The sequence below is a fragment of the Drosophila elegans genome, unplaced genomic scaffold, assembly GCF_018152505.1.
Source record: "Drosophila elegans isolate 14027-0461.03 unplaced genomic scaffold, ASM1815250v1 contig_468, whole genome shotgun sequence".
NCBI lineage: Eukaryota > Metazoa > Arthropoda > Insecta > Diptera > Drosophilidae > Drosophila > Drosophila elegans.
In genome coordinates, this window is record NW_024545855.1 from 2710020 (window position 1) to 2735532 (window position 25513).

At 36.9% G+C, this 25513-nt stretch overlaps 8 protein-coding genes across 8 annotated transcripts; 3 read left to right on the forward strand and 5 right to left on the reverse strand.

Annotated features, from left to right (window-relative positions):
- Window positions 1-692: 692 nt before the first annotated feature.
- On the reverse strand, window positions 693-2992 carry LOC108143782 (fork head domain-containing protein FD4). The gene has a single exon (XM_017268309.2). The coding sequence runs from the start codon at window positions 2074-2076 to the stop codon at window positions 982-984; it is 1095 nt and encodes a 364-aa protein (XP_017123798.1). The 5' UTR covers window positions 2077-2992; the 3' UTR covers window positions 693-981.
- Window positions 2993-11208: 8216 nt separating this feature from the next.
- LOC108143780 (U3 small nucleolar ribonucleoprotein protein IMP4) lies at window positions 11209-13269 on the reverse strand. The gene is made up of 2 exons (XM_017268307.2): window positions 13016-13269; window positions 11209-12203 (listed from the first exon to the last, which is right to left on the reverse strand). The coding sequence occupies exons 1-2, from the start codon at window positions 13200-13202 to the stop codon at window positions 11491-11493; spliced, it is 900 nt and encodes a 299-aa protein (XP_017123796.1). The 5' UTR covers window positions 13203-13269; the 3' UTR covers window positions 11209-11490.
- Window positions 13270-13566: 297 nt separating this feature from the next.
- On the forward strand, window positions 13567-15756 carry LOC108144061 (glucoside xylosyltransferase 2). Its single transcript, XM_017268706.2, has 4 exons — window positions 13567-13825; window positions 13915-14033; window positions 14511-14808; window positions 14866-15756. The coding sequence occupies exons 1-4, from the start codon at window positions 13823-13825 to the stop codon at window positions 15532-15534; spliced, it is 1089 nt and encodes a 362-aa protein (XP_017124195.1). The 5' UTR covers window positions 13567-13822; the 3' UTR covers window positions 15535-15756.
- On the reverse strand, window positions 15751-17617 carry LOC108144062 (trypsin-1). The gene is made up of 3 exons (XM_017268707.2): window positions 17116-17617; window positions 16621-17007; window positions 15751-16196 (listed from the first exon to the last, which is right to left on the reverse strand). The coding sequence occupies exons 1-3, from the start codon at window positions 17372-17374 to the stop codon at window positions 15841-15843; spliced, it is 1002 nt and encodes a 333-aa protein (XP_017124196.1). The 5' UTR covers window positions 17375-17617; the 3' UTR covers window positions 15751-15840.
- A 693-nt stretch (window positions 17618-18310) lies between these two features.
- On the reverse strand, window positions 18311-19386 carry LOC108143986 (zinc finger protein 830). Its single transcript, XM_017268600.2, has 2 exons — window positions 19243-19386; window positions 18311-19106 (listed from the first exon to the last, which is right to left on the reverse strand). The coding sequence occupies exons 1-2, from the start codon at window positions 19326-19328 to the stop codon at window positions 18431-18433; spliced, it is 762 nt and encodes a 253-aa protein (XP_017124089.1). The 5' UTR covers window positions 19329-19386; the 3' UTR covers window positions 18311-18430.
- A 275-nt stretch (window positions 19387-19661) lies between these two features.
- LOC108143985 (dolichyl-diphosphooligosaccharide--protein glycosyltransferase subunit STT3B) lies at window positions 19662-22588 on the forward strand. Its single transcript, XM_017268599.2, has 5 exons — window positions 19662-21143; window positions 21201-21391; window positions 21447-21917; window positions 21973-22171; window positions 22227-22588. The coding sequence occupies exons 1-5, from the start codon at window positions 19752-19754 to the stop codon at window positions 22296-22298; spliced, it is 2325 nt and encodes a 774-aa protein (XP_017124088.1). The 5' UTR covers window positions 19662-19751; the 3' UTR covers window positions 22299-22588.
- A 31-nt stretch (window positions 22589-22619) lies between these two features.
- Window positions 22620-23711, reverse strand: LOC108143987. The gene is made up of 2 exons (XM_017268601.1): window positions 23570-23711; window positions 22620-23326 (listed from the first exon to the last, which is right to left on the reverse strand). The coding sequence occupies exons 1-2, from the start codon at window positions 23631-23633 to the stop codon at window positions 22686-22688; spliced, it is 705 nt and encodes a 234-aa protein (XP_017124090.1). The 5' UTR covers window positions 23634-23711; the 3' UTR covers window positions 22620-22685.
- A 65-nt stretch (window positions 23712-23776) lies between these two features.
- Window positions 23777-25223, forward strand: LOC108143767 (protein lin-7 homolog C). Its single transcript, XM_017268296.2, has 4 exons — window positions 23777-23892; window positions 23956-24222; window positions 24633-24766; window positions 24839-25223. Exons 1-4 carry the CDS (start codon window positions 23856-23858, stop codon window positions 24986-24988), a joined length of 588 nt encoding a protein of 195 aa, XP_017123785.1. The 5' UTR covers window positions 23777-23855; the 3' UTR covers window positions 24989-25223.
- The last annotated feature ends 290 nt before the right edge of the window (window positions 25224-25513 follow it).

The window sequence follows — 25513 nt, forward strand, 5'->3', positions numbered from 1 at the left end:
GTATGATTAGCAAACGGAACTAATCGGACAAATTTAAATAAAATTGTAAATATAATATATCCTACAGCTGTAGGATTCAAAATTTGTGTATTTCATACTGTATTTTGTCTTATATTAAGATTTATCAATGTAACTGTATGCCACAGTAGTCGTTGATTTGCCATACTGAACGTAGAGTTTTTCGCGCAGTTCAAAGCTATCATCATAAAATATTCCAACCCTTATTTTTTGCTGTGTATATATAAATGGTCAATTTTGGCGAGTTGGGCCATGGTTTAAACGTGTTCATAACAATTACTCAAACAACACATAATATTAATTAAAATAAAGTGTACGTTGTTCTCTTTCGGGTCAACAATATACGGATTTATCAATACTCTTTATCATTTTTTAGCTTGAATAAATAATTATATGAAGCAAGAGTAATTGTTGACCATTACAGTTTAGAGATAATCAAAACGTGACTAGTTTAAAAAGTAAGCTTTCTCCCTCGTTTAAGTTAGATTAAAGGTAAAATAAATACTTGTTAAAGTAATTGCGTTGCAGACATCTGCAAATTTATTTTCATATTCGATTTGGTCACTAAAATAAGCCTATTTAATTCTTTTTTTATCCACCACTAAATCGATATCGAAGGTAACCAGATCTCAACCATTTGTGTAAATACGAAAACACTAGTATTTTTCAGTTATTTAAATGTTTATATTCTTCACAAAATGATCGATTTATGCACTAGGTTTGATACAAATAAAATAAATAATTTACTAGTACGGATAGGCAATACAAGCTATTAAAATTTGTATAACAAGCGTTTTATTTACATGCCTTCTCTACGCCTAAGAATGAAGTATACCATATGTTTTGGTCCTATTACAATTAACCTTAATACAAAAGGAACTACGTTTGGATGGATATATAGTACATATGTATATATATCGTTCATAAATAATGCTATATAGTACATATAGTGTTGCCTTATCTCTATATCGTACGCATGTCGTTGTCTATTCTATTGGGGACCTCGGGTGTCCGATATTGCTGCGCCGGGGCGACAAGGGTTACATTGTTGTAGTAAATGTTGTGCATATTGGCAATGGGCGCCGCCATCATGAAGAGCGGATGTGAAATGGCCAGTTCGTAGGTGGTGGGGCTGCTGTTGTGAATCCCCGCGGCCTGCAGTCCAGTTCCTCCCGCAGCGTAGTGCAGGAAAGGTACGCCGTGGGCTCCGGCATTTATTGTGTGCATCGGCGGCAGCGGATCCTCCGTTCGGCTCGATCGACTGGCGGACAAGGCGTACTCCTCGGAGGCGGGATATCGGCTGATGCCGCTGCACTCCACCACATCGATGTCCACGCGGTCATCCTCGTCGTCGTCGTCGTCCTCCGACGGCTGAACATCCGGCTTGTCGGGCGTGATCAGACTCTCTATCGTGAAGGATCTCTTCGGCCGCAGGCTCAACGGACCCTCGATGTCGGAACTGGTGGTCAGGGCGGGTAGATTGGACAGACCCATGTCCGAGAGATTCGTGTGATCCATGGAGCTTGGCATGGCATGCGGCAGACCTATTGAGTTCGGCATATGATTTGTGCTCCTGGGCAGAGGATCCAGCCTCATCGACGGGTTGTTCATGTCCAGCGGCGACATATGCGAGGCACTGCCTCCGTTCCGGGTGGTGAAAAAGAACCTATTGAGATTGGCCAGGGCAGTGAGCTCTTCGTTCAACAGATCTTTGTCGTTCTTGTGCAGCTTGAAGCGTTTTCTCCGCCGCAACAGACTGCCGTTCTCGAACATGTCAAAAGCCTGCGGATGCAAGGCCCAGTAGGCTCCTTTTCCGGGTCGATCCGGCCGTCGGGGCACCTTGATGAAGCAGTCATTGAAGCTCAGGTTGTGCCTTAGCGAGTTCTGCCAGCGCTGGGTGTTCTTGCGGTAGTACGGAAATCGGTCCGTAATAAACTTGTATATATCGCTCAGCGGCAGCATTTTCTCCGGGGAACTCCAGATGGCCATGGCCGTCAGCGAAATGTACGAATAGGGGGGCTTCTGTTCGCCGTACGATTCTCGCGAGGGCCTGGGCATTATTACACAGTGTAGTGTTTGGTTTTATTTCAACACATCACAGTGTTACATATTACAATTGATTTTTGTAGGTATTGATGCGAGTTGTTTGTTTGCCATAAGATTTTTGCAAGGGCCTGGGCATTATTACACAATGTTCGTCTCACAGAGTTAAAAATTTGTGGAGGCTATATTGGGTTGCTTGACACACGCTTTTTTTAAACACGTAATACTGTTATTTGTTTTTATAATATCCTAAATTTTGTATGCCGTAGAATTTTTGGGATTGCTTGGGCGTTATAACACTATGTTTGCTATACAAAATCAATTACATTACATATTTGTGTAATGCATAAATTTTTCTTGTAGTCATTAATTTTTTTTATATTATTAGCCTAAATTAATTGCCTGAATGCGGGATTTAGGCTTTGTAACACAATATTTGCTTTTCTTTATAACAGCAGAATGTTACATATTTGTGTATTATATATTATTTCCTTTTTGATAATATCCTAAATTAATTGCCTGAATGCCGGATATTTAGGAAGAGCACACACCCCGACGTTTGTGCCGTCGCTGGAACATATAAACACCCTTTGGGGGCTCGCTGGTGTATACGATACGACATGACGATACGGACGAGATATGGACGAAGCGACGGCAAACAAGATCGCGCCAACTGTCGGCAATAAACTCTGCGCAAGAACTACGCTCGTTATAAGCTCCGGCTGCGACGACACTGGCTGTAAAAGCACTCTCACTGAGGTTTTCCCTGCCCGCCTGGCAAATTACCATCAAAAGCTGAATACGAATATAAACGTACGAGTGGTGGTAGTGGGCTTTACTATACTATACCACTATACTTTTAGCCATACTAACAGAGCGAAAACTTGGGGCGAAGATAGCGATAGAGCGGGAACAAAACAAACGACAACAAACGAAGAACACGGCACACAAAAAATTACTGTTTCAGCAGACTGGCAGACGACGTGCCGGTTATTGTACTAAGTGAGCAATGCCGCTGAGTCCCTTTCCCCCTTAGCGTCCCTAACCATCCCAACTCCCTACTCCGTCGCACAACCAACCACAGTGAGCAATGCAATCAAAATATAATCACTCACATCATTGCCCCCGTGCTCTCTCCCAATCACCGCGATGCGAACATGCATCATCCCTCTCCCTCATCTCTCTCCCTTTCCCACCTCCCACCTCCTCCTACCCCTCTCTTCGCCACGGCGAAACTTCAAAGCGGCGAGGAGAGCCAAAGCAAAGAGTCTGAGATTTACTAAACGAATAAACCAGTCTGACCAGGCCGCACTCCGCTCCCACTTCCACTTCCATTTCGCTCTGGCGAAGAGCTAATGCCCCGCCGGTGGTTGCGGCAAATGCACTGGCAGAAATGTGTGCCAATTTCAAGGGGCTTTTGAGTTTGAGCACTGGGAAAAGGGCTTAGAGCAGCCCTATCCTTTTTTATGATATTCAAAATCTAGCAATGGCTACGACTATTTCCAAAAGTTCAAAAACCAGCTATGGCTTTTTTGCGTATACGTAATTTTAAGAAGATCTAACTTTAATGAACTTCCGGTGGTTGCGGCAACTGCGCAGACACAAGCTCGTACTCGTATGAGCTGATTTTAAGCGAATCTTATGTTTTAACATTGGAGAATTGGTCTAGAGCTTTTTTTGTAAGTCCTATCCCACATGCAATGATATAATATTAAAATATTTTAAAAAGTAAAAAAAATTAATGTATTTTATTTTATCAGTTTGAGTTTATTAGTAATATTGAACAAGCTCAACAAGGCTCTATTGCTACTTCCAAAAATTATAAAACCACCTTTACTATAAAGCGTATACGTATTTTTTTTAAAGCTACAACTTGTTTGTTTATTTTTTAGTTTGGTTTAATTTTAATTAAATTAATAATTTATAGCAAGAAGAAAAATTAAAAAATTATTTTAAATTAGACTGCATTTGACAAAGATTCAAAGGTCCCAACATTACATTCACAATCGATTTCTTTCTGTGATCTTTGGTGAATTTAACCCACCCGATTTTTTTGGTGTATCAGGGGAGTATCTCGTCGGTTTTATTTAGCTTTGCCTTTGCAGTTGCCGTTGATGTTGGCGTTGGCTCAGCTCTGCTCCGGACAAAAGAGCAGCCGCCCCGGCAGCTGGTTCTGGCCATGGCTACGACTTCGACTTCGAGACTCCAACTTCGAGACTCTGGGGCTCTGGCTAACGGCCCAATGCGAGAGAGGTGTTGAAAAAGAAAATTACAACCACTTTACCGATTTACTGATTTTACGTTTTCATAATCTTGTTAGTTAATTTGCCTGCTTGGGACTCGACCATGATTCCACAGAACGTAAAAGCCAAAGCACATTGCCACCGCATTCGGCGAACGTGTGGGTTTGGGCCTGTGTTTTTGTGTTTTGTTATTCTGTTTTGGTATTATGGTATTATATGGCTGCACTGCGATTTCGCGAGAGTCGATTTAACACTAGGATGGATAATTGTCTTTAATAGAGCGCCTGATAGACCAGCAAATCGCAATCTGCCTGGATGGGTGTATTAAATCGCATTAGCTATTAATGAGTCTGCATTCTTTCCATTTCCAAGTGTAAATTAATGAAATCTGGGTAACGCGAAAGAAAATGAGTGGCTAAGCAGTATTAAAGAAAAGTTTAGAGACTATAATTGAATTTTAATTACTTTAAATGTTTTTTTTTTCAAAGATAAATTATTTTCTTTGGCTGAAAAAATAGTTTTAATGAACAAAAACAAATGTTTATTTTTATAAAGTGATATTTTTAAATTTTAATTTGTTCAGATTTCTAAAAAATAATTTTAAATAAACAATAAACAAACAAATAATTATATAAAAATGCCAACTAAATAAATACCAAACAAATATTTTGATTCGGTTATTTATAATGTTAAGAAATAATTTTCTTAACAAACCAAAAACAATTTCTTTGACAATCCAGTCGGATACGTAATGTAGAACAAACATTTTATTAAATTAAAAAAAAATATTTTTTTTATGTCAATGATTTTTTAATAATTTTCATTTGTACGGATTAAATATTTTAATACAAAAATTTTCTAACAAAAAACTATTTTAAGGACAAGCCTGTCGAATACGTATTTTGGTAGAAACATTTCATTAAATAATTAAAATATGTCAATTACTTATTAAATAATTAAATACTTCTTCAATCGACTTGCAAAAGACAATGCAATAAAACTCCAAACATCTCTCCTGGTCAAAGCTTAAGTTAATTATAGAATTATTCCCCTTAACGGATATTGTAGTCAAGTAATAATTTATTTATCTGTTTATAAATAACAATCTTATTTGGCCATAATTGTGCCGCTCATAGCGATAATTAGGTGCTCGGCGAGCGAAGGTTAACAGCGATGTGCCGCACTTGAAGGGCGGCAAACTGGCTCGAAAAGAGAGAGAATGGAATGAATGTGGGATGTGAGATGTAGGACGGGTACGGGCTCGGCCACGGGTATGGAATTTCCAGTGGAGTGGGGTTCGTACCACTGAAGCGGGATGGCACGACGACAATGGCTATCTGACATCTCGCTCCCTTGCTTGTCTATACGTACAAAACCTAGGACGGGATTGGTCATTGCTCACAATACATTTGTTGGGGCGGAGCCAACTCCGCATTGTAATGAAATTGTATAGTTTAATTCATATGGACATATAAATATGGCTTCGGTAGCACTTCCGATTACCCATTAACAAGTTTTAAATATCTACAAAAATTCAATCAGCGCGTAAAATTACATGCTATAAATAATCAAATTACAGCTCGTTACATTTTCAGGCAGTTTCACAACGAGATTACATATAAATATGTACTTTGCATGATTCATATAATTACAAATGTACATATTGCGAGTAGTTGTCCATTTAATGGGTTTATTATTTTTGGTCGTATCACGCCGTGTTGCTTATGCAAGTGTGACATTAATTGAGCCCACGCGGCCATACTGCATTTTAATAATGGAGTGTCCTCCATTGCAGTTTTTAGTTTCTATCCAAGTAAACTTCATCCCTAGCGACTAAAATAGTGAACGCATATTTATTATGAGCTGTAGCAACCATTCTGAGTCTTCATTACATGCCTTTTAACGGAAATTTAGCCATTATTTATTATTAAATCTAAATAGAAAAAAGCATTACAATTTTTTCCATTAATATTATTATTTAAAATTAAACTAATATTAAGAATAGAAGTAAAGCAATATAAATAACCTAAAAAGGAAGCATCTAAATACATTTGTAGCGTTAACAAGCATAAAAAATGAATTTTTACGAGAAATTACAGATTCAATACAAATTATTGTTCAAAAGACAAACAACAACAAGTAATGGAAGCAACTATTTAAAAACACCATATAGTATTCTATTAAACGACTATATACCTTTTCTCGCATCTAAATGTTTTTACAGTTGTTTAATTTTTAAAAAACAATAACGTTACTAATGTCCTAAAAGTGTTAATAAGCTACGATGTTGTGAGGATTTTCCTATAATTTTTATTATTCATATGACAGTTTTACTTCTACTAAATTATGGTCAGAACTCTGTAAAAGTAAACCCGTATATCCAAAATGTTTAAGATGCTCAAATTTTAATAGATTTATAATTTCTTTCAATAAATTTTCATATTGTTCCTCAGACGGCTTATTCTGTAAATATGGCTAAAGAAATAAGTATGGAATATTCTGTAAAAATGACTTATTTTTGTTTTGTACACAATATGTCTTTTTATACATTCATTATTTATTTTTTGTAATCAAATAAAACCAAATGATTGTGAAAGTGGAGCAGCGATAGTTATCAAAAACACAATTGAAAAATGTTAACCGCATTTTCATTTATTATTAAAACAAGTTGAAAACAAATAAAGAATATAGTTATCGTCTTAACTAATTAATGATTGATATTCAACAAATCCAATCAAAACATTAACATTTCCATTGAAAGTTAATTATGAAATATTCTTACCGAATTACGTGAACAAATAACTGTTTGATAACCTTTTTTTTAAATTTCTGGAAGGCATTGCAATTTAGTGAAAAGTTGTTTTTGACAAAGTTATAGCCAAATAAATAATTATTTCTGTTTGTATATATATTTAAACTTCAACTTTTCCTGCCGGACTTTCCCATTTCAACAATAAAACGAATAAAGCGTAGTTTAAAAAAAATGGTTTTTTTTAATATATGGTAGTTTATGCGAATCGTAAAGCTTTTCTTTAATTGTTACAGACCTAATTTAAATACATGTATTTTATCCAAATTGGTAAGTTAATAGCATTACTAAAAGTTTGAGAACTGGTGATGGAGAAATGTGATCGTGTCTTCATCCACAAATAAATTTTACTCAATTTACGGTGGCGTTTGCATGAGAACAAACACATTTTCTCAATCCTCGGTACCAGATTCTGCCCTAATTTTGTACTTCCACCGTGAATCTTATTTAAAATTTATTTAAAAACCATTTACTAAAACATGAATGGGCGTTCAAAATGTGCTAGCGTGACAAATGCCAAACATAAATTTACATTTTACCCAGAACCATATTTTTAATAAAATTATAGCCGCTGAGGTTTGCTTAATCAAACGGGCGTACACACAAACATAGTGTAACAACAGATACAATCACAACAAATTTCACGCCAAACAATTACAACGCATTATAAGGATTTTGTTAACAGAGGGATGGTCAAGGTATTTAACCCGCAACCATAAATCTTGTGGTTGTTGTTGCTTTTGCTCAGTACCCACCCAGTAGGTTTGACATTTGCCTTGTAAATGCGTAATAATCAGGACATCCGACAAACAGAAAGTTACGCTTAAACTCCATTCGCTTCGGTATACGGCTAACAGTTGTTACAATCATCCATTTAATGTTGAACATCACCGAAACGGAAACCAATGAAAATAAACACAAAATCCGTAAAAGCAAAACATGTCCCCTACCCAAATTAAAAATCTATTTTTCGCTTTGCTGACAAAACTGACTTTTACATTATTCATTTTGCTTGATAACTTTTGCAGCTGCCAATTACCATGATAGACTCCCAACCGATTCATTGTAGATTTATTGAAAATCTCGTTTTACTCTCACAAAGACTATTATTAAAATGATTCAATAGGGTTTAGGTGAACCTTCACAATTTTTAAACAATTAAAAGACTCAAATTGGCAAATGATTATTAACATAAAATAATGTTGATAGAAATACAATCATTAGTCTAAAAATTCAAAGAAAGAACAATCAAAATTATGAAAATTAAAGCTTTGTTATTATTAGTGATGGATGGAACGAATCAATTTATGTTTAAGTTCATTAACTAATTCTTTCCGTGTCTAATAAAGCATTTGAGTTAATTAATTGCCTTAAATTTGAAATCACCCATCAAATATCTAAGTTGGATCGGAAGAAACTTTTTAAAATAAAAGAAAATATTGAAGAGTTCTAGGCTTTGTTTAAACCAATACTACTATAATAAAAATGTGCAATGTGATTTTTTAAAATAATTGTAAAAAACCAACTTTGTTACTTAAATAAGGAAACATTAATAACTTAAACTAGACATCTTAGAAAGCAATTTATTAAACAGAACTTTAATTACAACACAAGTTAAATTCAAATTGTATTTTGGCAACAACTTTTTCAAATTATTAAAGAAATAATTGTTATAAAACAATAAAATATGTTAGTAAACACAATTTAATACAGAATTGTACTTTTACAAATCCTTCTCAATTTGTTATGCCCCAAAGAGCCTCATCAAGAAGACCGCTCAAATATAAAAGGCAATACTTCTGTTTGTTTATTTATTGACCATCTTTTTCAAATAATAACGTGCAATGCTGGATGGTATATTTAATTTAATATCCGACGTTAGCCGGCTAATGCACCACCTGTCCAACTGAGCGTAACAATGCCTTAAGAAGTAGTTTACATTAAACGAAAGCCATAAATTAAAAAAGGAAACTGCTGTGCTATGTGTCAGAACCGTAATTAGAGATATTGGCTTTAAATAATCGACCGGCACTCATTTGTTCACTTTTTACTCGCCGACAACGCAGCGGCACGCCTGTATTTAAGATCGAGCCGAGGAACCACAGCCACAGAAAAGGTGTTAGAAAAGGGCGATCGCGATCACTTGGTAAAAAGGTAAAAAGGCAAAGGCACACACGAATTTCTTGTTTTCTCACATGAGTGTATAGTATACCACACCGTACCATATATAGGTACGTATGTGCTCATCCCCTTTATTGTTTCATGGGATTGGGATCAAGTTGTATAGTATGTGGTCCAAACGGAGCGAAATCGTATGCTCCGGCCTGCTGATCATCGGCATTACCAGTAATAGGCTGCCAGGTCTAACAGCCTGTGCAGGCTGGCTATCTGGCTATTTAGGAGAATGCGGTGCGTTCCGTCCAGTCCGTTTCATCATTAACATCAGACAGCTGTTAAATGATAGACAGAATTAGTATAAACACGTTTAATTATATGGTTGGTGTTGTCAGGTGTTTTACACCTTATTAGATCGTGTTAACCTTTGATCTAACTAACTGATATGGAACGGCGGATGCAGGCCCAATACGGTCCCTTAAATTATTTGGCTTAGTCGGCAATAATGAAAGAAATTTTCCTGTCACATTTATTATCTCGATTATAGCCAAAATCTTTCACATTAATAGTAACTGAATACACAATCTTGTTAAGGGGCTTGGGCTGGCTTGAATGGGGTTTCTGTGAAAAAAGCTATGGCCTTAAAATCATCTAAATTTCAAGAAAATCGAACCAAATTTTCAAACCAAAATTTAAACGCATATTTTAAGAACATAAAACCACAAACTTATAGAGCTATGCCTTTTCAAAATCAGATATCTATAAGAGTTATGGCCTTGGAAGTGCAGGTTGTAGGTCACTTTTCTGCAAAGCCATTTTTGGAAAAAAAGAAAGGGGTAAAATATCAAGAAAATCGACCCAAAATTACAAACCAAAGTTTAAACGCAGATTTTTAGAGCTTAGGACCACAAACTTATTGAGCCATTCCTTTTTAAAATCGGATATCTATAAGAAAAGTTATGGCCTTGGAAGTGGAGGTTTTGGATCACTTTTCTGCAAAGCCATTTCCAATTCAAGAAAATCCATCCAAAATTACTATCCAATATTACTTACATTTTGTAATTTTAAATATTCACATTTGACTGGTGCTATAATATTTACATTCCTATGTCATTTTGGTAATAAATACCTTCAAATGGCTTAGAAGAATATATGCGGGTATACTTTTTCGACTATATAACCATTCTGTTAAAAAAAAACTATAAATTTCCTAAATTCAATTTTTATAGACCAAGTACATTAAAATACAAACCAACTCAACTAAATACGTTGTGTAAAAATAATTTTCATCGATCTCGTGGCTTTTTCCCCCAAAAACATTAAAATTTAATGACCCGTTTGGGGCCTAAGATGTAGAAAAAAGAAAACATAACTTGGATTGGAAAGTATTCATTTCGTATTTCAAAACCAGAATTCCCTGATTTTAGTTCACTTTAAATAATTTTGGTGTTTCGAACTGCTTATTGTATTATTCTTAAATAATGCCTGAAAAGAATTATTTATTATATGTATTTCCAAAACAAACTTATATTGGCCAAAAAAGTTGATATGCCAAGTGTGGCTTCCCCAAAGTTTCGTAAATTAAAAGGGCGGAAGGGGGCGTGGCCACAAATTTAAAATACTCTTGTACTGCTTGGACTCTAAAGCAGTTTGCTGACCATGTATTATCTGCAAATTTATTGGGTAAAAAAATGTTGGCATAAAAGAAAACTTATTCGCGCCACTATCAAAATTCATCTGCTGAATGTAAATTCCCGGCGGCTTAAAAATGTAATACGCGTTAATATTAGCATTTAAAACACTGAACTTTAGATGTTTGTAAGATATTATTTAAAAACTATGGAATTGCACTAAGTTTTTTAAAACGTTCGTATAAATTACCTTAATCTTTTATTTCTATAAACCATTTTTTTTGTATTTGACAATTTTAAGTATTTTTCGAAAAGTTTAATAATGATATTCATGGAAAAACTAAAAATATTTAGGAACAAAAATCGGCTTTCAAAGCCAAATTTTATTTTATGTATACAAAGTATAAAATGGAACTTAAAATGTATTTATGTTACCAACTGCACCAAACAAAACGAAATTGTCATTTCTAAAGTAAATTATAATTGACCTTAATTTGTATAGTAGTGTTATTGATCATGTGTGTGTCCATTATGAGCAGTATGAAAGTAAACACACTAAAATTTTAGGGCAAAAACATTTATTTTTATTTTTTTATTACTTCGCTTCCTCTTATGTGTTGTACAAAGATTCCTAGACGTCGGTAGTGTCCTTATTTATTATTCCCGGATCGTTTGAAAAAATAAGCCTCTTCTGCGACGTGTTCATATATGGTCGATTAATCCATTCAGTGTCAGCCGCCTTAATGTTCTCCAACGTTCCAAGTTTAATTTGATACAGCTTCAGAGCGAATCGTGGTCCCACTTCGCTGAGCTCCAGTTCTTTGTTCACATATTTGTACTGATGATGTCTAAATATAATCGAATCGTTGTGGTTTAAAAAGGACATTACTCTTTGGGAGTTCTCCTTCGGCACTGGGAACAAGTGTTTAAGTATCTTGACAGTTCTCAAACCGATGGGCGTTTTGAAGTTGTTAAAAATTAAATGTGGCTTCTGCTCGCTCATGTGTCCAATATCGGGAATATCATGACGCATCACAACATCGGATATGTTGAAGAAGGCAGTTGGCCCATACGGAAGATGACAAACCACAAGGCTGTCGGGTATACCACGATGCTCGTGCACAATTAGGAAATCGGTTACATTATTGGCACGACAGGCATGCATTAGTGTAGGCAGCTGGTAGTTGCCTCTGTTCATCTGTTGGGCATTCGGGAATATCAGACGCAGTTCCTTCATAAACATTTTCAATCTGGACGAGGGGCTGTGCGAGGTGGTCAGCATTATTTTGGGATCTTCGCAGCCAGCATAGTGGTATTCATCATTAACAGTGCGGTCTTCGACACCTGAAATAATCATTTTTGATTAATATTAGTTACATTTTTAGAGTTTGAACTACATTATCAAATCAATGAAGCTTAACTGAATTGAAGAACTAATCGTGTATCCCATTGTAAAAAAGTATTTTCCGGAGTAAGAATATTAGTGTTTTAAATTTGTTATCCTGTTTTCGGTTTCTTAGTTTTGTACCTAATTAAGTTCCCAAAAAGAAGATGGGGAAGCAGCCTCATCATATCCAAAACATTTATTTTAAAACATTTAATTAAGAAAATGGACAAGATATTACATTCCAATAATCTTTATTTATATGACAATTTTAAAGTTATTGGATTAATAAACTTAATATAGTTTTTAAACTGAGGACTTGGGTAGGATATTACATTCTTAAAGTTCTAAATTATAAACCAAATTTAACGTCATTAGATTTATAGAATGAATAATATAAAGAATGCATATTAAGTAAATATTTAAATTCGGATAACCACCTTGGTTAAAATACAGGCAACAATTGCAATAGAATAAACATTTATTTTTTTATCGCTGTCTGTCCTACAAACACGCAAAGGAAATTACTATATGAATCTTGTTAGCTCGGAATTTGCATTACAATCTCTACTTCCTAATTAACAGTCACGATTACTTGTTTTGTATTCCTCTTCCAAATTTCTGTAAGAGAAAAACCAGGTGCTTAACTCCCTGGGCTGAGCTCTTTGGCTCTTTTTTTTTTAGCAAAAATGTGGTTTAGTAATGTTATGTGGTTCCATTTACTATGGGAACCTGATTTTAAAAATAAATGATTAATGTTTATTTTATTTACCATCATCAGCATATTTCAGCGATTTGTACGCCGTCAAACTTTTCTTCACATTTTTAGAACCAATGGACTTGTTTTCGTTGATGCTTTGAACAACGGTCTCCTGAATTTTTTGCTTTGACTTCAGGCGCTCGGTAAGTGCTTTGTTGTAGAGATATTCCCTTCGTTGCCTGGCTTGTTTTCGCAGCATATTTATTTGTTATTATTTCCTGCCTGCACGTGTACGGTTAAAGATAAATGAAAACAAAATACCCACACCACTTGACTTGATATCGATAACTTATCGACAACTGCTGACAGGAACATGTGGTAACGAAACACGGTGTAAAAATACACCCCGAATGTGGAATATATTAAAATATATGATATACACAATTTTAAAATGCCAAGAAACTTCAGTTAACTTATATTCATTTTATTTGATTTATTTTTTAACTATTCTTACAAGTAATGGTAGGAATTTATTTATTAATTGACCATCAAATTAATCGACTTGGTTCTTATTGTTCCAATTTCAACTATATTAAATCCACCCTTAAGAATGCCGCTATCTTGACTAACACAAAAATATTTACGACTGTTTTATAAATGTGCTAGTGCATAGATTTTTTGCACATTGTTTAAAATATTATGCATTTACCATGAGTTTTCATTATGTCAAACTAAGCAATGCCAATTGCTCTATTCATTTAACTTAAGGTTTGTGCGGATATTATTCGTGTTGCTGGGGAAAACTATGGCATCTTCGGCTACCTACGCAATAAACATAAACAATTTGCGGCAAAAACATTGCCAACGCAAAATCTTAAAATGGTAAATAAATGTTATAAGATGATTATAGAAAGGCAATTGTCAGCACAGTCTTACTTTTAAGTAAATATAAAATATTTGTAATATTTTAGCAACACCTGCACATGTGTCTGCTATGCTTAATTGCATTAGCAATAATTTCCTATTTCGTTCATCAAAAACCTTCTTGGGTCACTGATTATAAAGGAAAGATAGCCAGCTATAATGAAGCGTAAGTATTAAACAATAATTATAATTTGCATTTTTAGAGGTTTTAAATATTGTGTAGAAAATATAGTATTGTTTATTTAATGATGATATTTGTTTATGTTCAAAAAAATACTTTTTAAAAACGTAGTTCAGTAACATAAACTAAAAACTATAGTTCATAATTTGTAATTTGTTTTTAGTATTGAATTATCCGGTTGTTATAGTTACATTAACATACCTTTTATTGAAAAGCAAATATACATATATACTTAAACCACAATCAATACCTCAAAAAACAATAATTAATTCTTTTTTTATATTTTAAATAAAGCTTAGAAAGTTTTGAATTTTTGTCTCACCTTTTGTCGCGTTAAATGGTAATCATTTAACCGATAAAATGTTAGTCATTTTAACTAATCGAACCACTCTTCTTTTAGGCATACTGATATTGATGACGAATCATTTTCACTTAAACTTTCTCAATCAATTTACTTTACAGACAAGCTTGGAAAACCCCCCTATATATAGTGGTGGTTTGCTGCGGTCAAAGGGTACAGGAGACCCTAGTGATGATCAAATCGGCAATTTTGTTTAACTATGACGAGGAGTATCTTAAATTTGTGATTTTCACTGAAGATGGAAAGGATGAGGAGTTCAGGGAAAAGCTTACAGATTGGCGAGACATTAAGCCATTTACATTTGACTTCGAGATTTTGCCGCTAAAGTTCCCTAGTGGCAATGAGGTCGAATGGAAAAATCTATTCAAGCCGTGTGCAGCTCAACGTTTATTTTTGCCGGTAAGTGTAAAACAAATAAATAACATTTTAAATACTTATAAACTCATTTTGTTCTAGTCGCTGTTAACTAATGTGGACTCTTTGCTATATGTCGACACGGATATTTTGTTTCTGTCACCGATCTCCGATATCTGGCAATTCTTTAAGAAGTTCAATGAGACTCAAATGTCCGCACTGACGCCCGAACATGAGAACGAAAATATTGGATGGTACAACCGCTTTGCCAGACATCCATTCTACGGACGACTCGGAGTTAACTCCGGCGTTATGCTGATGAATCTCACACGAATGAGGGAAATGAAATGGGAACAACATATCTTGTCTATACATAAGGAGTACAAGCTACGTATTATTTGGGGAGATCAAGACATAATTAACATACTATTCTATTATCATCCTGATAAACTGTACATAATGCCATGCGAATACAACTACCGTCCAGATCACTGCATGTATATGAGCATTTGCAACATGTCTCACGCTGGCGTCAAAGTGATCCACGGAAATCGTGGATACTTCCATTCGGACAGGCAACCGCTCTTTAAGTCAATTTACGAGGCTATGGAGAATTATCAGTTGGGTTCCAATGCCAACACCGATTTTATAATGCCCTTGCATGCAGCACTCAGAATACCATCCGTCAATGACTCAAGCTGTGGAAAGATATCAAATGAGATGTTAAAAGGGGCGAATTCAGTTATAAGTAATAGGTACAGGGACGTTTAGCACTTAAAAAACATTTTGTAATATAGTATACTAGACTATTATTAGAAAATGTAGCAATAGCATTTACATCGATATACACATAACTCATAGTATATAATACTTTCGTATGTTTTATATACACTTCAATATATATACGTCAAATTTAGTTCGATCCTTACCTCTTAAAATTTTTAAGTTATTGACCAAACGGGTCAAAAATAAATAGAATACTATAAATTTTAATGAAACTTTAATTTTTATTTTCGACTGCATGGTTGCGGCTTAGCTAGGCAATAAATAAGTTCGTGTACTTCCATACAACATTGACTAAGAACACAGGCATGTATTTTCTAAATTTGATTTAATCCATGGAATGAATTTGCTCACTCTTGAGTAAACACCCGGATATCCTTCGCGGCCGCATCCGACGCCCCAGGAAACAATGCCGACGATAAAATACTTAACTCCATTAGATAACAACAGCGGTCCTCCACTATCGCCCTGGCAAGAGTCCATACTCGGCCTGCCCGCGCACAACATCGATGAGGTAATTCGAGTACTTTTGTATTTTTGATTACGGCACTCCGTGATGGACATAATGGGAACCTTCACTTGATTAACAATGGACGGGAGCTCTCCGCCCTCGGACGTGCGTCCCCAGCCAACAACTGTTCCAATTCGGCCTGGAAAAATATTAAATTAATATCTAGAATGTTACAAGAGACATGGTATTTAAATTCTTATGACTAATTATATTTTGATATTTTATAGTTTAAACCCTATAAAGTATATATTTCTATTATATTTATGATCTTCCCATGTCCGTTCGTTATTCTGTCCATTTCTACGAAAACTGGTAATTCAGTTTTAAAACTATTTAGATGACACTTTCCCAAAACTCGAGTTTCTATTTCAAGTAATATAGAAGTCGGAACGGACCGGATCGGACGACTATATTATTCAGTTTCCACAGAAACAATAAACATAATATAATATTCGAAATATAATCATTTTATATTATTTTTTTTTTTTTGTAATAGTTGCCACGGTATATCGATTTTGACTTACTTCCTTTCTGATTTAAATTTATAAAGAAAGAATACGTACCTGCAGGATCGTAATTAAACCGCGGAAGACATACAGGCTTTATTATTTTCGAAAACGAAATGGGTTTGCGAAGTCTTAGCAGAGCAATATCATTGTTGTAGGTATCTGGGTCAAAGCTTTTGTGTTTTATTACGGCTGTAACAGCCCGTTGAATGGCCTGAGACTCGGAAGTGATTTCTTGATCGTGGTCTCCAAAAATAATTCTTATTTTCGACTTTCTCAGCTTCTTCACACAGTGAGCGGCGGATAACACATAATCCTTGGTCAGCAACGAGCCACCGCAATGAAATTTTCCATCGTAAACAATTCTCGCCATCCAAGGATATTGGTTAACTCCGGTTGGTTTTCCTCCAACGATTCTTATTTCTTCATTGGAAAAACCACAGTCTGTAAAAGTGAAATTAAGTTGGTTAAATAGGTCAGTCACCTGATATTTCTTTTAAGCAAAGAATATATTAAATGAAATCAAAATCATTTAAATATATGTATACGTACCGCAATCACAATTTTTGAGGCTGGAATTCTCGGTGTACTCAACATCGTCTTCTGTATCGGAAAGTCCAAAAGCATTTGATACTCCCGAACTTATGCGAAAAATTGTGTCAAATAGAAATTTACTCGTTCGTTTGCTTTGGCCCGTATGAATTGTGTTTATAACTGCAGACTCATTAAAGCCTTTCGAATATTCCAAGCACATAAGACTCGAATAATTCATCGTCAACATCCCAAATAAGAATATATATTTCAAATTCATGTTCACGAATTGGATATCATTGTAACAATGGGATATTTTTGTTGATATGTGGGAAACTTGATCAATAAATTAACTAAATCAAAACATTTTTATATACAAAACAACGTTAACAAGTCTAAAACGTAATTATTGCAATGCTTAAAAAAAAGTTAACAAAAGTTCTGTAAATACGGCCTAAGAATAAATAAAAGTGTGTAACTAATTAATGTAACATAAAATATGTACTAAGTTTCAGCATTATGTAGCGTACAAATCGCATAGCCTTTATACAAATCGTGAGAGTTAATCACAAGTGTGGCCGCATATTCAAATTGCTACCCGGTCGTTTCACTAGTTTACTTTCACCGTCATGGTATGTCAGCTGTTTTGAAACCAGTTTCTGGTTTAGAAAACAAGATAGTATAGATACAATAAAGTTTTTAACATTACTTTGAGCAAAATTAATTTTAGAATCTATTCAAAAAGTTGTGAACTTATCTTGAATTACAGATTCAAAATCCTCAATAATTTTTTTCACTCATATTTTTAAGGTATCAGTTGAAAGTTAAAAAAAAAAGAAAATATTTTCTCAACGATATATTAAACGTATACTAAGTATAAGTCACTATTTCATTGTCGCTTCAAATATTTTTGTTACCGATTAAAACACTCATCCACTCAAACTCACACTAATCCAAATTAAAATATAACAATAAGAAATGTATTTAAAAGTATTCATTTAGAGAATCAGTTACTATTAATATATATTTTTTTAATTTTCGATTTCATTTTTATTAAATTTCAAATTTAAAAAAACTGTTAATATTTTGTATAAATATTTACCAGAGTAATACAGCAACAGTTTTAGCTTAGAAAATCAGTTTCTGGCTACTTTTTAATTTAAATTTCATAAATTCATAGTACCAAAAATTCATTTGAAATAAAACGACTCTAATATTACTATTTTCTCATATATTAATTAAATTGTAAGATAATACCCCTTCGATTGATCTTTAACAGATTATAAAAAGCGAATTTTGGTGCGGTTTAGAAATAACATTTTAATAAGTGCAACTTTTATCTGTGCAAGTTTTTCGTTCGCCAGTCGTACAAATCATCAACACTGCAGTCTTCTTCACTGGAACTTAATTGGGGGTCTATTTCTACTCTGGGATTAACTCTCCGCTTTTTATTCAAGAGCAAAGTTTTCTGATCATTTATTTTGATGAACCGCTTCCAATTATCGATCTGTTCGTCTATTTCCTTGATGTGCCTCTTGAGATTGATGTCCTCCTGCTCGTCGGCTACGATGACGCTGGATTCTGTGGCAGCTTTCTTAATCTCCTGCTGAAATCGTTGCCATTCTTCGTCCTGAAGACGGGCAGCTTCTGATTTACTGGTTTTATCCTCGTCGAAAAACTTTTCTGGCAGTTTTTCGGAAACTAATTCAGTTGTAGCTGGCTTATTGCTCGTGTTTGTTTGAGAGGTTTTCTCTTGAATAATAGGAGAGTCCTGCTCTAGGCTCGTTTGTGGAGTTTTATCTTGGTGAGTGGTGGATTTGGTGACAGGAGAAGATTTGGCAGGTGATTCCTTGGTAGAAATAGTTGTAACTACTGGTTTTTCTATTTGCTTATTCTGCTTGGCTTGATCAACATTTGTTTTGTGTTGCTTCGAGTTGATGTGGACCTTCCAAACAGTAGGCTTGATGGGAATCCTGCAAATTATACAGGTCAAGGTTCCTGAGGAGTCATACGTATAGTTTTGGTTAAGGAAACCAGGTAGCTAGAAGTTGAATTAAATTATTATTATATATTAGACCAACAAAAAGTGTGGTAAACACCGGCTAAAAATGTAAACACAATATTAATCTTATTGTTTGTAAAGGATATTTTGCCAAAGGCGAATTCACAGTGACCGCTGGCTTTTTAGAAACGCTTAGTTTCTTTGGCAAACGTTTAGTATTTCCATTATTCATGTTGATTTTTAATTTTGTTTTAATTCGGCGACTTTCCAGGGCATCGAATGAGAATTAGTTTATTGAACTAGTTCATTTCTGATTAGAGATGAGAGAATTAAAGATTGTTAAATACATATCGTTACATACGGAATTTAAACAGATTCAAAGGGAATAGGTTTTCGAAATATATAAATTTAAAAACTATGTAGTTTATACAATATAAATGTGACATTTTCCATTTTAAAAACTTCTAAAACAACTTAAACTTCCACCATTCCATTCCACAGTTCCTTAAAATAGATATAACTATCGATAGTCAACATTCACACGAGTTGGCAGTCTACCCGGCAATTTTTTTTTAGACTACGTGTCTAAGCAAAGAATGTGTCGTTGCATTTAGGATCGGTTATAATTTTCGAGTAACTGGGCTGGAATCGGGAAATGAATCGGACGCCAAAGATGCTGAACAGCAAGGTGGCTGGCTACAGCAGCCTGATAACCTTCGCCATCCTGCTAATTGCCTGGCTGGCCGGCTTTTCCTCTCGCCTCTTCGCCGTAATCCGCTTCGAGTCGATAATCCATGAATTTGATCCGTGGTTTAATTACCGGGCCACCGCCTACATGGTGCAGAATGGGTGGTACAACTTCCTCAACTGGTTCGACGAGCGGGCCTGGTACCCACTGGGCAGGATTGTCGGCGGCACGGTGTACCCTGGCCTGATGATCACCTCCGGCGGAATCCATTGGCTGCTGCATGTGCTCAACATTCCGGTCCACATTCGCGACATCTGCGTGTTCCTGGCACCGGTCTTCAGTGGTTTGACCTCCATCTCCACGTATCTGCTTACGAAGGAACTGTGGTCTGCTGGAGCCGGCCTGTTCGCAGCCAGCTTCATCGCCATCGTGCCTGGCTACATCAGCAGATCCGTGGCCGGATCGTATGACAACGAGGGCATCGCCATCTTCGCCCTCCAGTTCACGTACTTCCTGTGGGTGCGCTCCGTGAAGACGGGCTCCGTTTTCTGGTCCGCCGCCGCTGCCCTGTCCTACTTCTACATGGTCTCCGCCTGGGGTGGCTACGTGTTCATCATCAACCTGATCCCGCTGCACGTCTTCGTGCTGCTCATCATGGGCCGCTACTCACCGCGCCTGCTGACCAGCTACAGTACCTTCTACATCCTCGGACTGCTCTTCTCCATGCAGATCCCCTTCGTGGGATTCCAGCCGATTCGCACCAGCGAGCACATGGCTGCCCTGGGCGTCTTTGTGCTCCTGATGGCCGTGGCCACCTTGCGGCATCTGCAGTCCGTGCTGTCCCGTCACGAGTTCCGCAAGCTGTTCATCGTCGGCGGACTGCTGGTGGGCGTTGGCGTCTTCGTGGCCGTCGTAGTGCTCACCATGCTGGGTGTTGTGGCACCCTGGAGCGGACGTTTCTACTCGCTGTGGGACACCGGGTACGCTAAGATCCACATTCCCATCATTGCCTCCGTTTCGGAGCATCAGCCGACGACCTGGTTCTCGTTCTTCTTCGATCTCCACATCCTGGTCTGCGCCTTTCCCGTTGGCGTGTGGTACTGCATCAAGCAGATCAACGATGAGCGCGTCTTCGTCGTCCTGTACGCCATCAGTGCTGTCTACTTTGCCGGCGTAATGGTGCGTTTGATGCTGACCCTCACGCCTGTTGTCTGCATGCTGGCTGGAGTGGCCTTTTCGGGCCTGTTGGACGTCTTCCTGCAAGAGGATTCATCTAAGCGCATGGGCACAGCCATAACCACGGCCACCGAAACGGACGAAGCCGAGGAATCCATTGAGAAAAAGACTCTGTACGATAAGGTTAGTGATTGTTGCAGAAGACTTTGTAGTTTTGTTTTAACAAACACACATTTGCAGGCTGGAAAACTGAAGCACCGCACTAAACATGATGCCCAGCAGGACACTGGCATCAGCTCGAACCTGAAGAGTATTGTTATTTTGGCCGTTCTAATGCTTCTGATGATGTTCGCTGTTCACTGCACCTGGGTAACCAGCAATGCCTACTCCAGCCCCTCCATTGTGCTTGCTTTCCACAACAGCCAAGATGGGTAAGTAAAATATTACCCTGTTATATATAGCACTCTCTAACCATTTCTCCTTTAGGTCTCGCAACATTTTGGACGACTTCAGGGAGGCATACTACTGGCTCTCCCAGAACACCGCTGATGATGCCCGCGTTATGTCGTGGTGGGATTACGGATACCAGATAGCAGGGATGGCAAACAGAACCACTCTAGTGGACAATAATACGTGGAACAATAGTCACATAGCGCTCGTTGGCAAGGCAATGTCTTCGACCGAGGAAAAATCCTACGAAATTATGACCTCTCTTGACGTGGACTACGTCCTGGTGATCTTTGGCGGTGTCATTGGCTACTCTGGCGATGACATCAACAAGTTCCTCTGGATGGTGCGAATCGCCGAAGGCGAGCATCCCAAGGATATCAAGGAGAGTGATTATTTTACGGACCGCGGTGAATTCAGGGTGGATGCCGAAGGTGCTCCGGCTCTACTTAACTGCCTTATGTACAAATTGAGTTACTACAGATTCGGGGACTTGAAACTGGACTACAGGTAGGATGGCAATATGAGTGCAAATGAATTGCCTTACTAAACACACTTTTTTCAGAGGACCATCGGGATATGACCGCACTCGTAACGCAGTCATCGGCAATAAAGACTTTGACCTGACCTACCTGGAAGAGGCCTATACAACGGAACACTGGCTTGTTCGCATCTATAGGGTTAAGAAGCCGCACGAGTTCAATAGACCGTCCCTGAAAACCAAGGAGAGAACGATTCCTCCAGCAAACTTTATCTCTAGAAAGGTAGAATTCTACATAATTTTAATCAATTACAACACTAAAGTATATATATTTACAGAACTCGAAGCGACGCAAGGGCTACATAAGAAACCGACCGGTTGTTGTTAAGGGAAAGCGCACCTTGAAATAAACCCAAATAATATTGATCTTTCACCAATATATATGTAAAACCTGGTTAAAACACTACACATAGCACATCGTTTGGTGAAAGTGTGTCCACCGCATCCTCATGTTGAGGGCTTTAATCGCCGCCTCAAAATCAAATTAAACATATTCCCCGACTCGTGTGACACAGATTTTATCGAGTTGCTTCTTTGATGAAATTCCCGGTTCCTTCGATTTAATTGTTTCGCGGCACCACCACATTCATTGTCTTAAGCTAGCAATTCAATAAAGCAGAGTGTACATTTTTAAACCTTATGAAGAAGGGTATTGTTGAGAGGGCTGACAATTATAATAGTACTTATTATATTTCTTTATTTGCAAAAGCAAAAATTATAGTATACAGTTTGCTATCCTAATTATCATTTCGCCGCCTTCGTTGAAGTTTTCGATCCAAGTCCCTTGATTTTTGCTTCTTGGGGGGTACAAAGAATGCGTTCTCTGGCTCATTGGGTTCATTTAGGCCAGAAGATTTGGGCAGGACCAAGCTGCCGGAGTCGAAATCGAATTCATCATTGGAATTGGCCAATTGCCGGCGAAATACGGCGGCACTGTTGGTGATCCGAGCTTTTGGGTGCGATGGCGGTAGCCACGAAACACTCTGGGTTGTCGAGTTATAAAAGTAATATGCCTTGCAGCCCTTGTCGTATATATCCTTCCAGCCCGCCTCCATTGGATACTTTCGCAGCAATCTCTTGTAGCGCTTCAGATACTTATGGCTTGGTCCGGAGTGCGGGGAGCTATTGAACTTGTTCACGCAGTACAAGGAGCACTTGTGGTAGATGTTGTACTTGTTGGGGCACAGCTTGTATCCATGGTAGGACTCATTCACGCCGATTCGCTCCTTGATGCGGTGCGACCAGAACTGCTCCTCGACGGTCCTACGCTTGGGTTCCGGGGCCAGGTCCTCCTTGTATGGATACGGACCACTCTTGTCATCGTCGTCGTAGTTTTCGGCTATAATCTCTTCTATAGCTTCTGATATGGGCGTCGTTCCTAAAGAGAAAGGAATATTTTGATTGTTATTGGTAGTTCTAAAATATATACATATACTTTCTACGTATAAATATAATTTCTTTTGAAGTTTCTGATATTTTAATAGTTATCAATATATACATCGTATAATAAATTACTTTATGTACGCTATGTTCATATTAACTTATTTTTTACTTTATGTACGCCCAATAATAAATTATTTAAGCCGAGTAATGTTGTACTTTACTAGGTGTTTATATTTACCCGATTGTTTCGTAACAAGTCCACGCTTTTTTAGACGCTGTAAAAGTGCTGCCGGCAAACTCATTTTAATTAATAAACCCTCTTTTTCCTAAGTTTTATAAAAAAGACGAAGTAAATAATGTCAACACAAAAAAGTACGACCATGAACGTAAATTTCATAAAATACCTTTAGTCATAAAATGGCGTTTATGGCATTGAGGTCTTACGGTCACATTATTTTCAGCACTTAAGAATTGTATTTCAGGTCAGGTTAATTTTATTAGATTTATTGAAATTCTGCCACATTATGGCCGATAATACAGAACCACTGACTCTGTCTAGGGGTAAGTAATACTAAATCAAGGCATGACTGTATGGTGCATGCTTTTAAACCCTCAAAATTCCAGATGTCAAAAGATCGATAGAGCTGCTGGAAAAACTGCAGGCCAGTGGTGATTTTCCCACAACAAAACTGGCTGCCCTGCAAAAGGTTCTCAACTCCGACTTCATGACCTCCGTGCGGGAGGTGTACGAGCACGTCTACGAGACTGTCGACATCCAGGGCTCCCAAGACGTAAGAGCCTCCGCCACTGCCAAGGCCACTGTGGCCGCCTTCGCCGCCAGCGAGGGTCATGCACATCCCCGGGTTGTGGAACTGCCCAAGACAGAGGAGGGTAAGCCACGCCCACGCCCCTATCACCTAAGAATCCGCCATCTAACTAAGCTATAGGAAAACCTCTTTTCTCTATAAGGAACTAAGGAAGAAATCCTTAGCTTCATAAACTGCAACTGCATACGAAAATATTCTAAAATCGGAGAGAGTTCCCCTATATTGTACATATACAGAAATATAAATGTAGATATTGTACCCGGGACTTGGGTTTTTAACTTAAACAAATTAATAACTTATGGAATCCGCCATCTTACTAACTAAGAAACTAACAAAGAACTAAACTTAAATACTATTAACTGGGAAATGGGGATGAGAAATCATCTCAGAATAGCTTTATAAATACGAAGTTATTTATCCAAGAGATCTTTTTACTATTTAACAACATTTACAACATGATTTGATTCTTTACAGGCCTAGGTTTCAATGTAATGGGAGGCAAGGAGCAAAATTCACCAATCTATATATCTCGTATAATACCTGGAGGAGTTGCTGATAGGCATGGAGGTTTAAAAAGAGGGGATCAACTTCTATCTGTAAATGGTGTGGTAAGTCAAGTGTGGCAATTTATTTGACTTCAAATGCTCTTGACTTATAAGATAACAATTCCATTATTTCAGTCTGTTGAAGGAGAAAATCACGAAAAGGCAGTAGAACTGTTAAAGCAGGCTGTTGGATCTGTCAAGCTGGTAGTACGCTACACTCCAAAGGTTCTTGAAGAAATGGAAATGCGTTTCGATAAGCAACGCAACACACGTCGCCGTCAATAAAGCACAACGGCAGAAACTTAAGCCATAGTAGTTTTTGCCATCCACGTATTGTTGTTTCACGTGCGCGTAAATCAAACCCTATACGAATAATTAATTTAATACAAATACCGTTTAATTATTATTTATAACAACAGATCTAAAAATAACTCTTAAATCGTAAAAAGTGAGTGTTATGTATTTATACCTAAAGTACCGTGTTGGTTTTTGTTCCAATAAAAGTAAATAATTGTCAAAAGTATGAGTGTTTTATTTAAACAGGAATTTGGCTGATACTTGTACCAAAATAATACGAATTTAAAAATATTATCCTTGGTTTCTTAGTTTAAGAGCCGTACTTACTATATTTCATTGTTTTTTTCACAACATAGTATTGTAATTTAAAAGAGTATGGATCGGTTTTTTAATTTGTATTAGACGTCCTATCCTGTCCTGTTTATCAGATAATCAAATGACTATTCAAAATTACAAACGAACTCTAAAGAAAAATGGCTAGTGCTTTCACCCAAAAAATACGCATTTTTTGTT

Excerpts from the sequence above, each read along its gene's own strand:
- LOC108143782 (XM_017268309.2), bottom strand. The coding sequence starts at position 2,076 with ATGCCCAGGCCCTCGCGAGAATCGTACGGCGAACAGAAGCCCCCCTAT.
- LOC108143780 (XM_017268307.2), bottom strand. The coding sequence starts at position 13,202 with ATGCTGCGAAAACAAGCCAGGCAACGAAGGGAATATCTCTACAACAAA. Across the intron at positions 12,204-13,015 it reads GCTGAAATATGCTGATGATG|GTGTCGAAGACCGCACTGTT; the intron begins GTAAATAAAATA and ends TGATTATTTCAG.
- LOC108144061 (XM_017268706.2), top strand. Across the intron at positions 14,034-14,510 it reads ATAGCCAGCTATAATGAAGC|ACAAGCTTGGAAAACCCCCC; the intron begins GTAAGTATTAAA and ends TTTACTTTACAG. Across the intron at positions 14,809-14,865 it reads CTCAACGTTTATTTTTGCCG|TCGCTGTTAACTAATGTGGA; the intron begins GTAAGTGTAAAA and ends ATTTTGTTCTAG.
- LOC108144062 (XM_017268707.2), bottom strand. The coding sequence starts at position 17,374 with ATGAATTTGAAATATATATTCTTATTTGGGATGTTGACGATGAATTAT. Across the intron at positions 17,008-17,115 it reads CCTCAAAAATTGTGATTGCG|ACTGTGGTTTTTCCAATGAA; the intron begins GTACGTATACAT and ends TCACTTTTACAG. Across the intron at positions 16,197-16,620 it reads GTTTAATTACGATCCTGCAG|GCCGAATTGGAACAGTTGTT; the intron begins GTACGTATTCTT and ends ATATTTTTCCAG.
- LOC108143986 (XM_017268600.2), bottom strand. The coding sequence starts at position 19,328 with ATGAATAATGGAAATACTAAACGTTTGCCAAAGAAACTAAGCGTTTCT. Across the intron at positions 19,107-19,242 it reads GTGAATTCGCCTTTGGCAAA|GTATGACTCCTCAGGAACCT; the intron begins ATATCCTTTACA and ends CCAAAACTATAC.
- LOC108143985 (XM_017268599.2), top strand. The coding sequence starts at position 19,752 with ATGAATCGGACGCCAAAGATGCTGAACAGCAAGGTGGCTGGCTACAGC. Across the intron at positions 21,918-21,972 it reads GACTTGAAACTGGACTACAG|AGGACCATCGGGATATGACC; the intron begins GTAGGATGGCAA and ends CACTTTTTTCAG. Across the intron at positions 22,172-22,226 it reads CAAACTTTATCTCTAGAAAG|AACTCGAAGCGACGCAAGGG; the intron begins GTAGAATTCTAC and ends ATATATTTACAG.
- LOC108143987 (XM_017268601.1), bottom strand. The coding sequence starts at position 23,633 with ATGAGTTTGCCGGCAGCACTTTTACAGCGTCTAAAAAAGCGTGGACTT. Across the intron at positions 23,327-23,569 it reads ACTTGTTACGAAACAATCGG|GAACGACGCCCATATCAGAA; the intron begins GTAAATATAAAC and ends CTTTCTCTTTAG.
- LOC108143767 (XM_017268296.2), top strand. The coding sequence starts at position 23,856 with ATGGCCGATAATACAGAACCACTGACTCTGTCTAGGG. Across the intron at positions 23,893-23,955 it reads ACCACTGACTCTGTCTAGGG|ATGTCAAAAGATCGATAGAG; the intron begins GTAAGTAATACT and ends TCAAAATTCCAG. Across the intron at positions 24,223-24,632 it reads ACTGCCCAAGACAGAGGAGG|GCCTAGGTTTCAATGTAATG; the intron begins GTAAGCCACGCC and ends GATTCTTTACAG.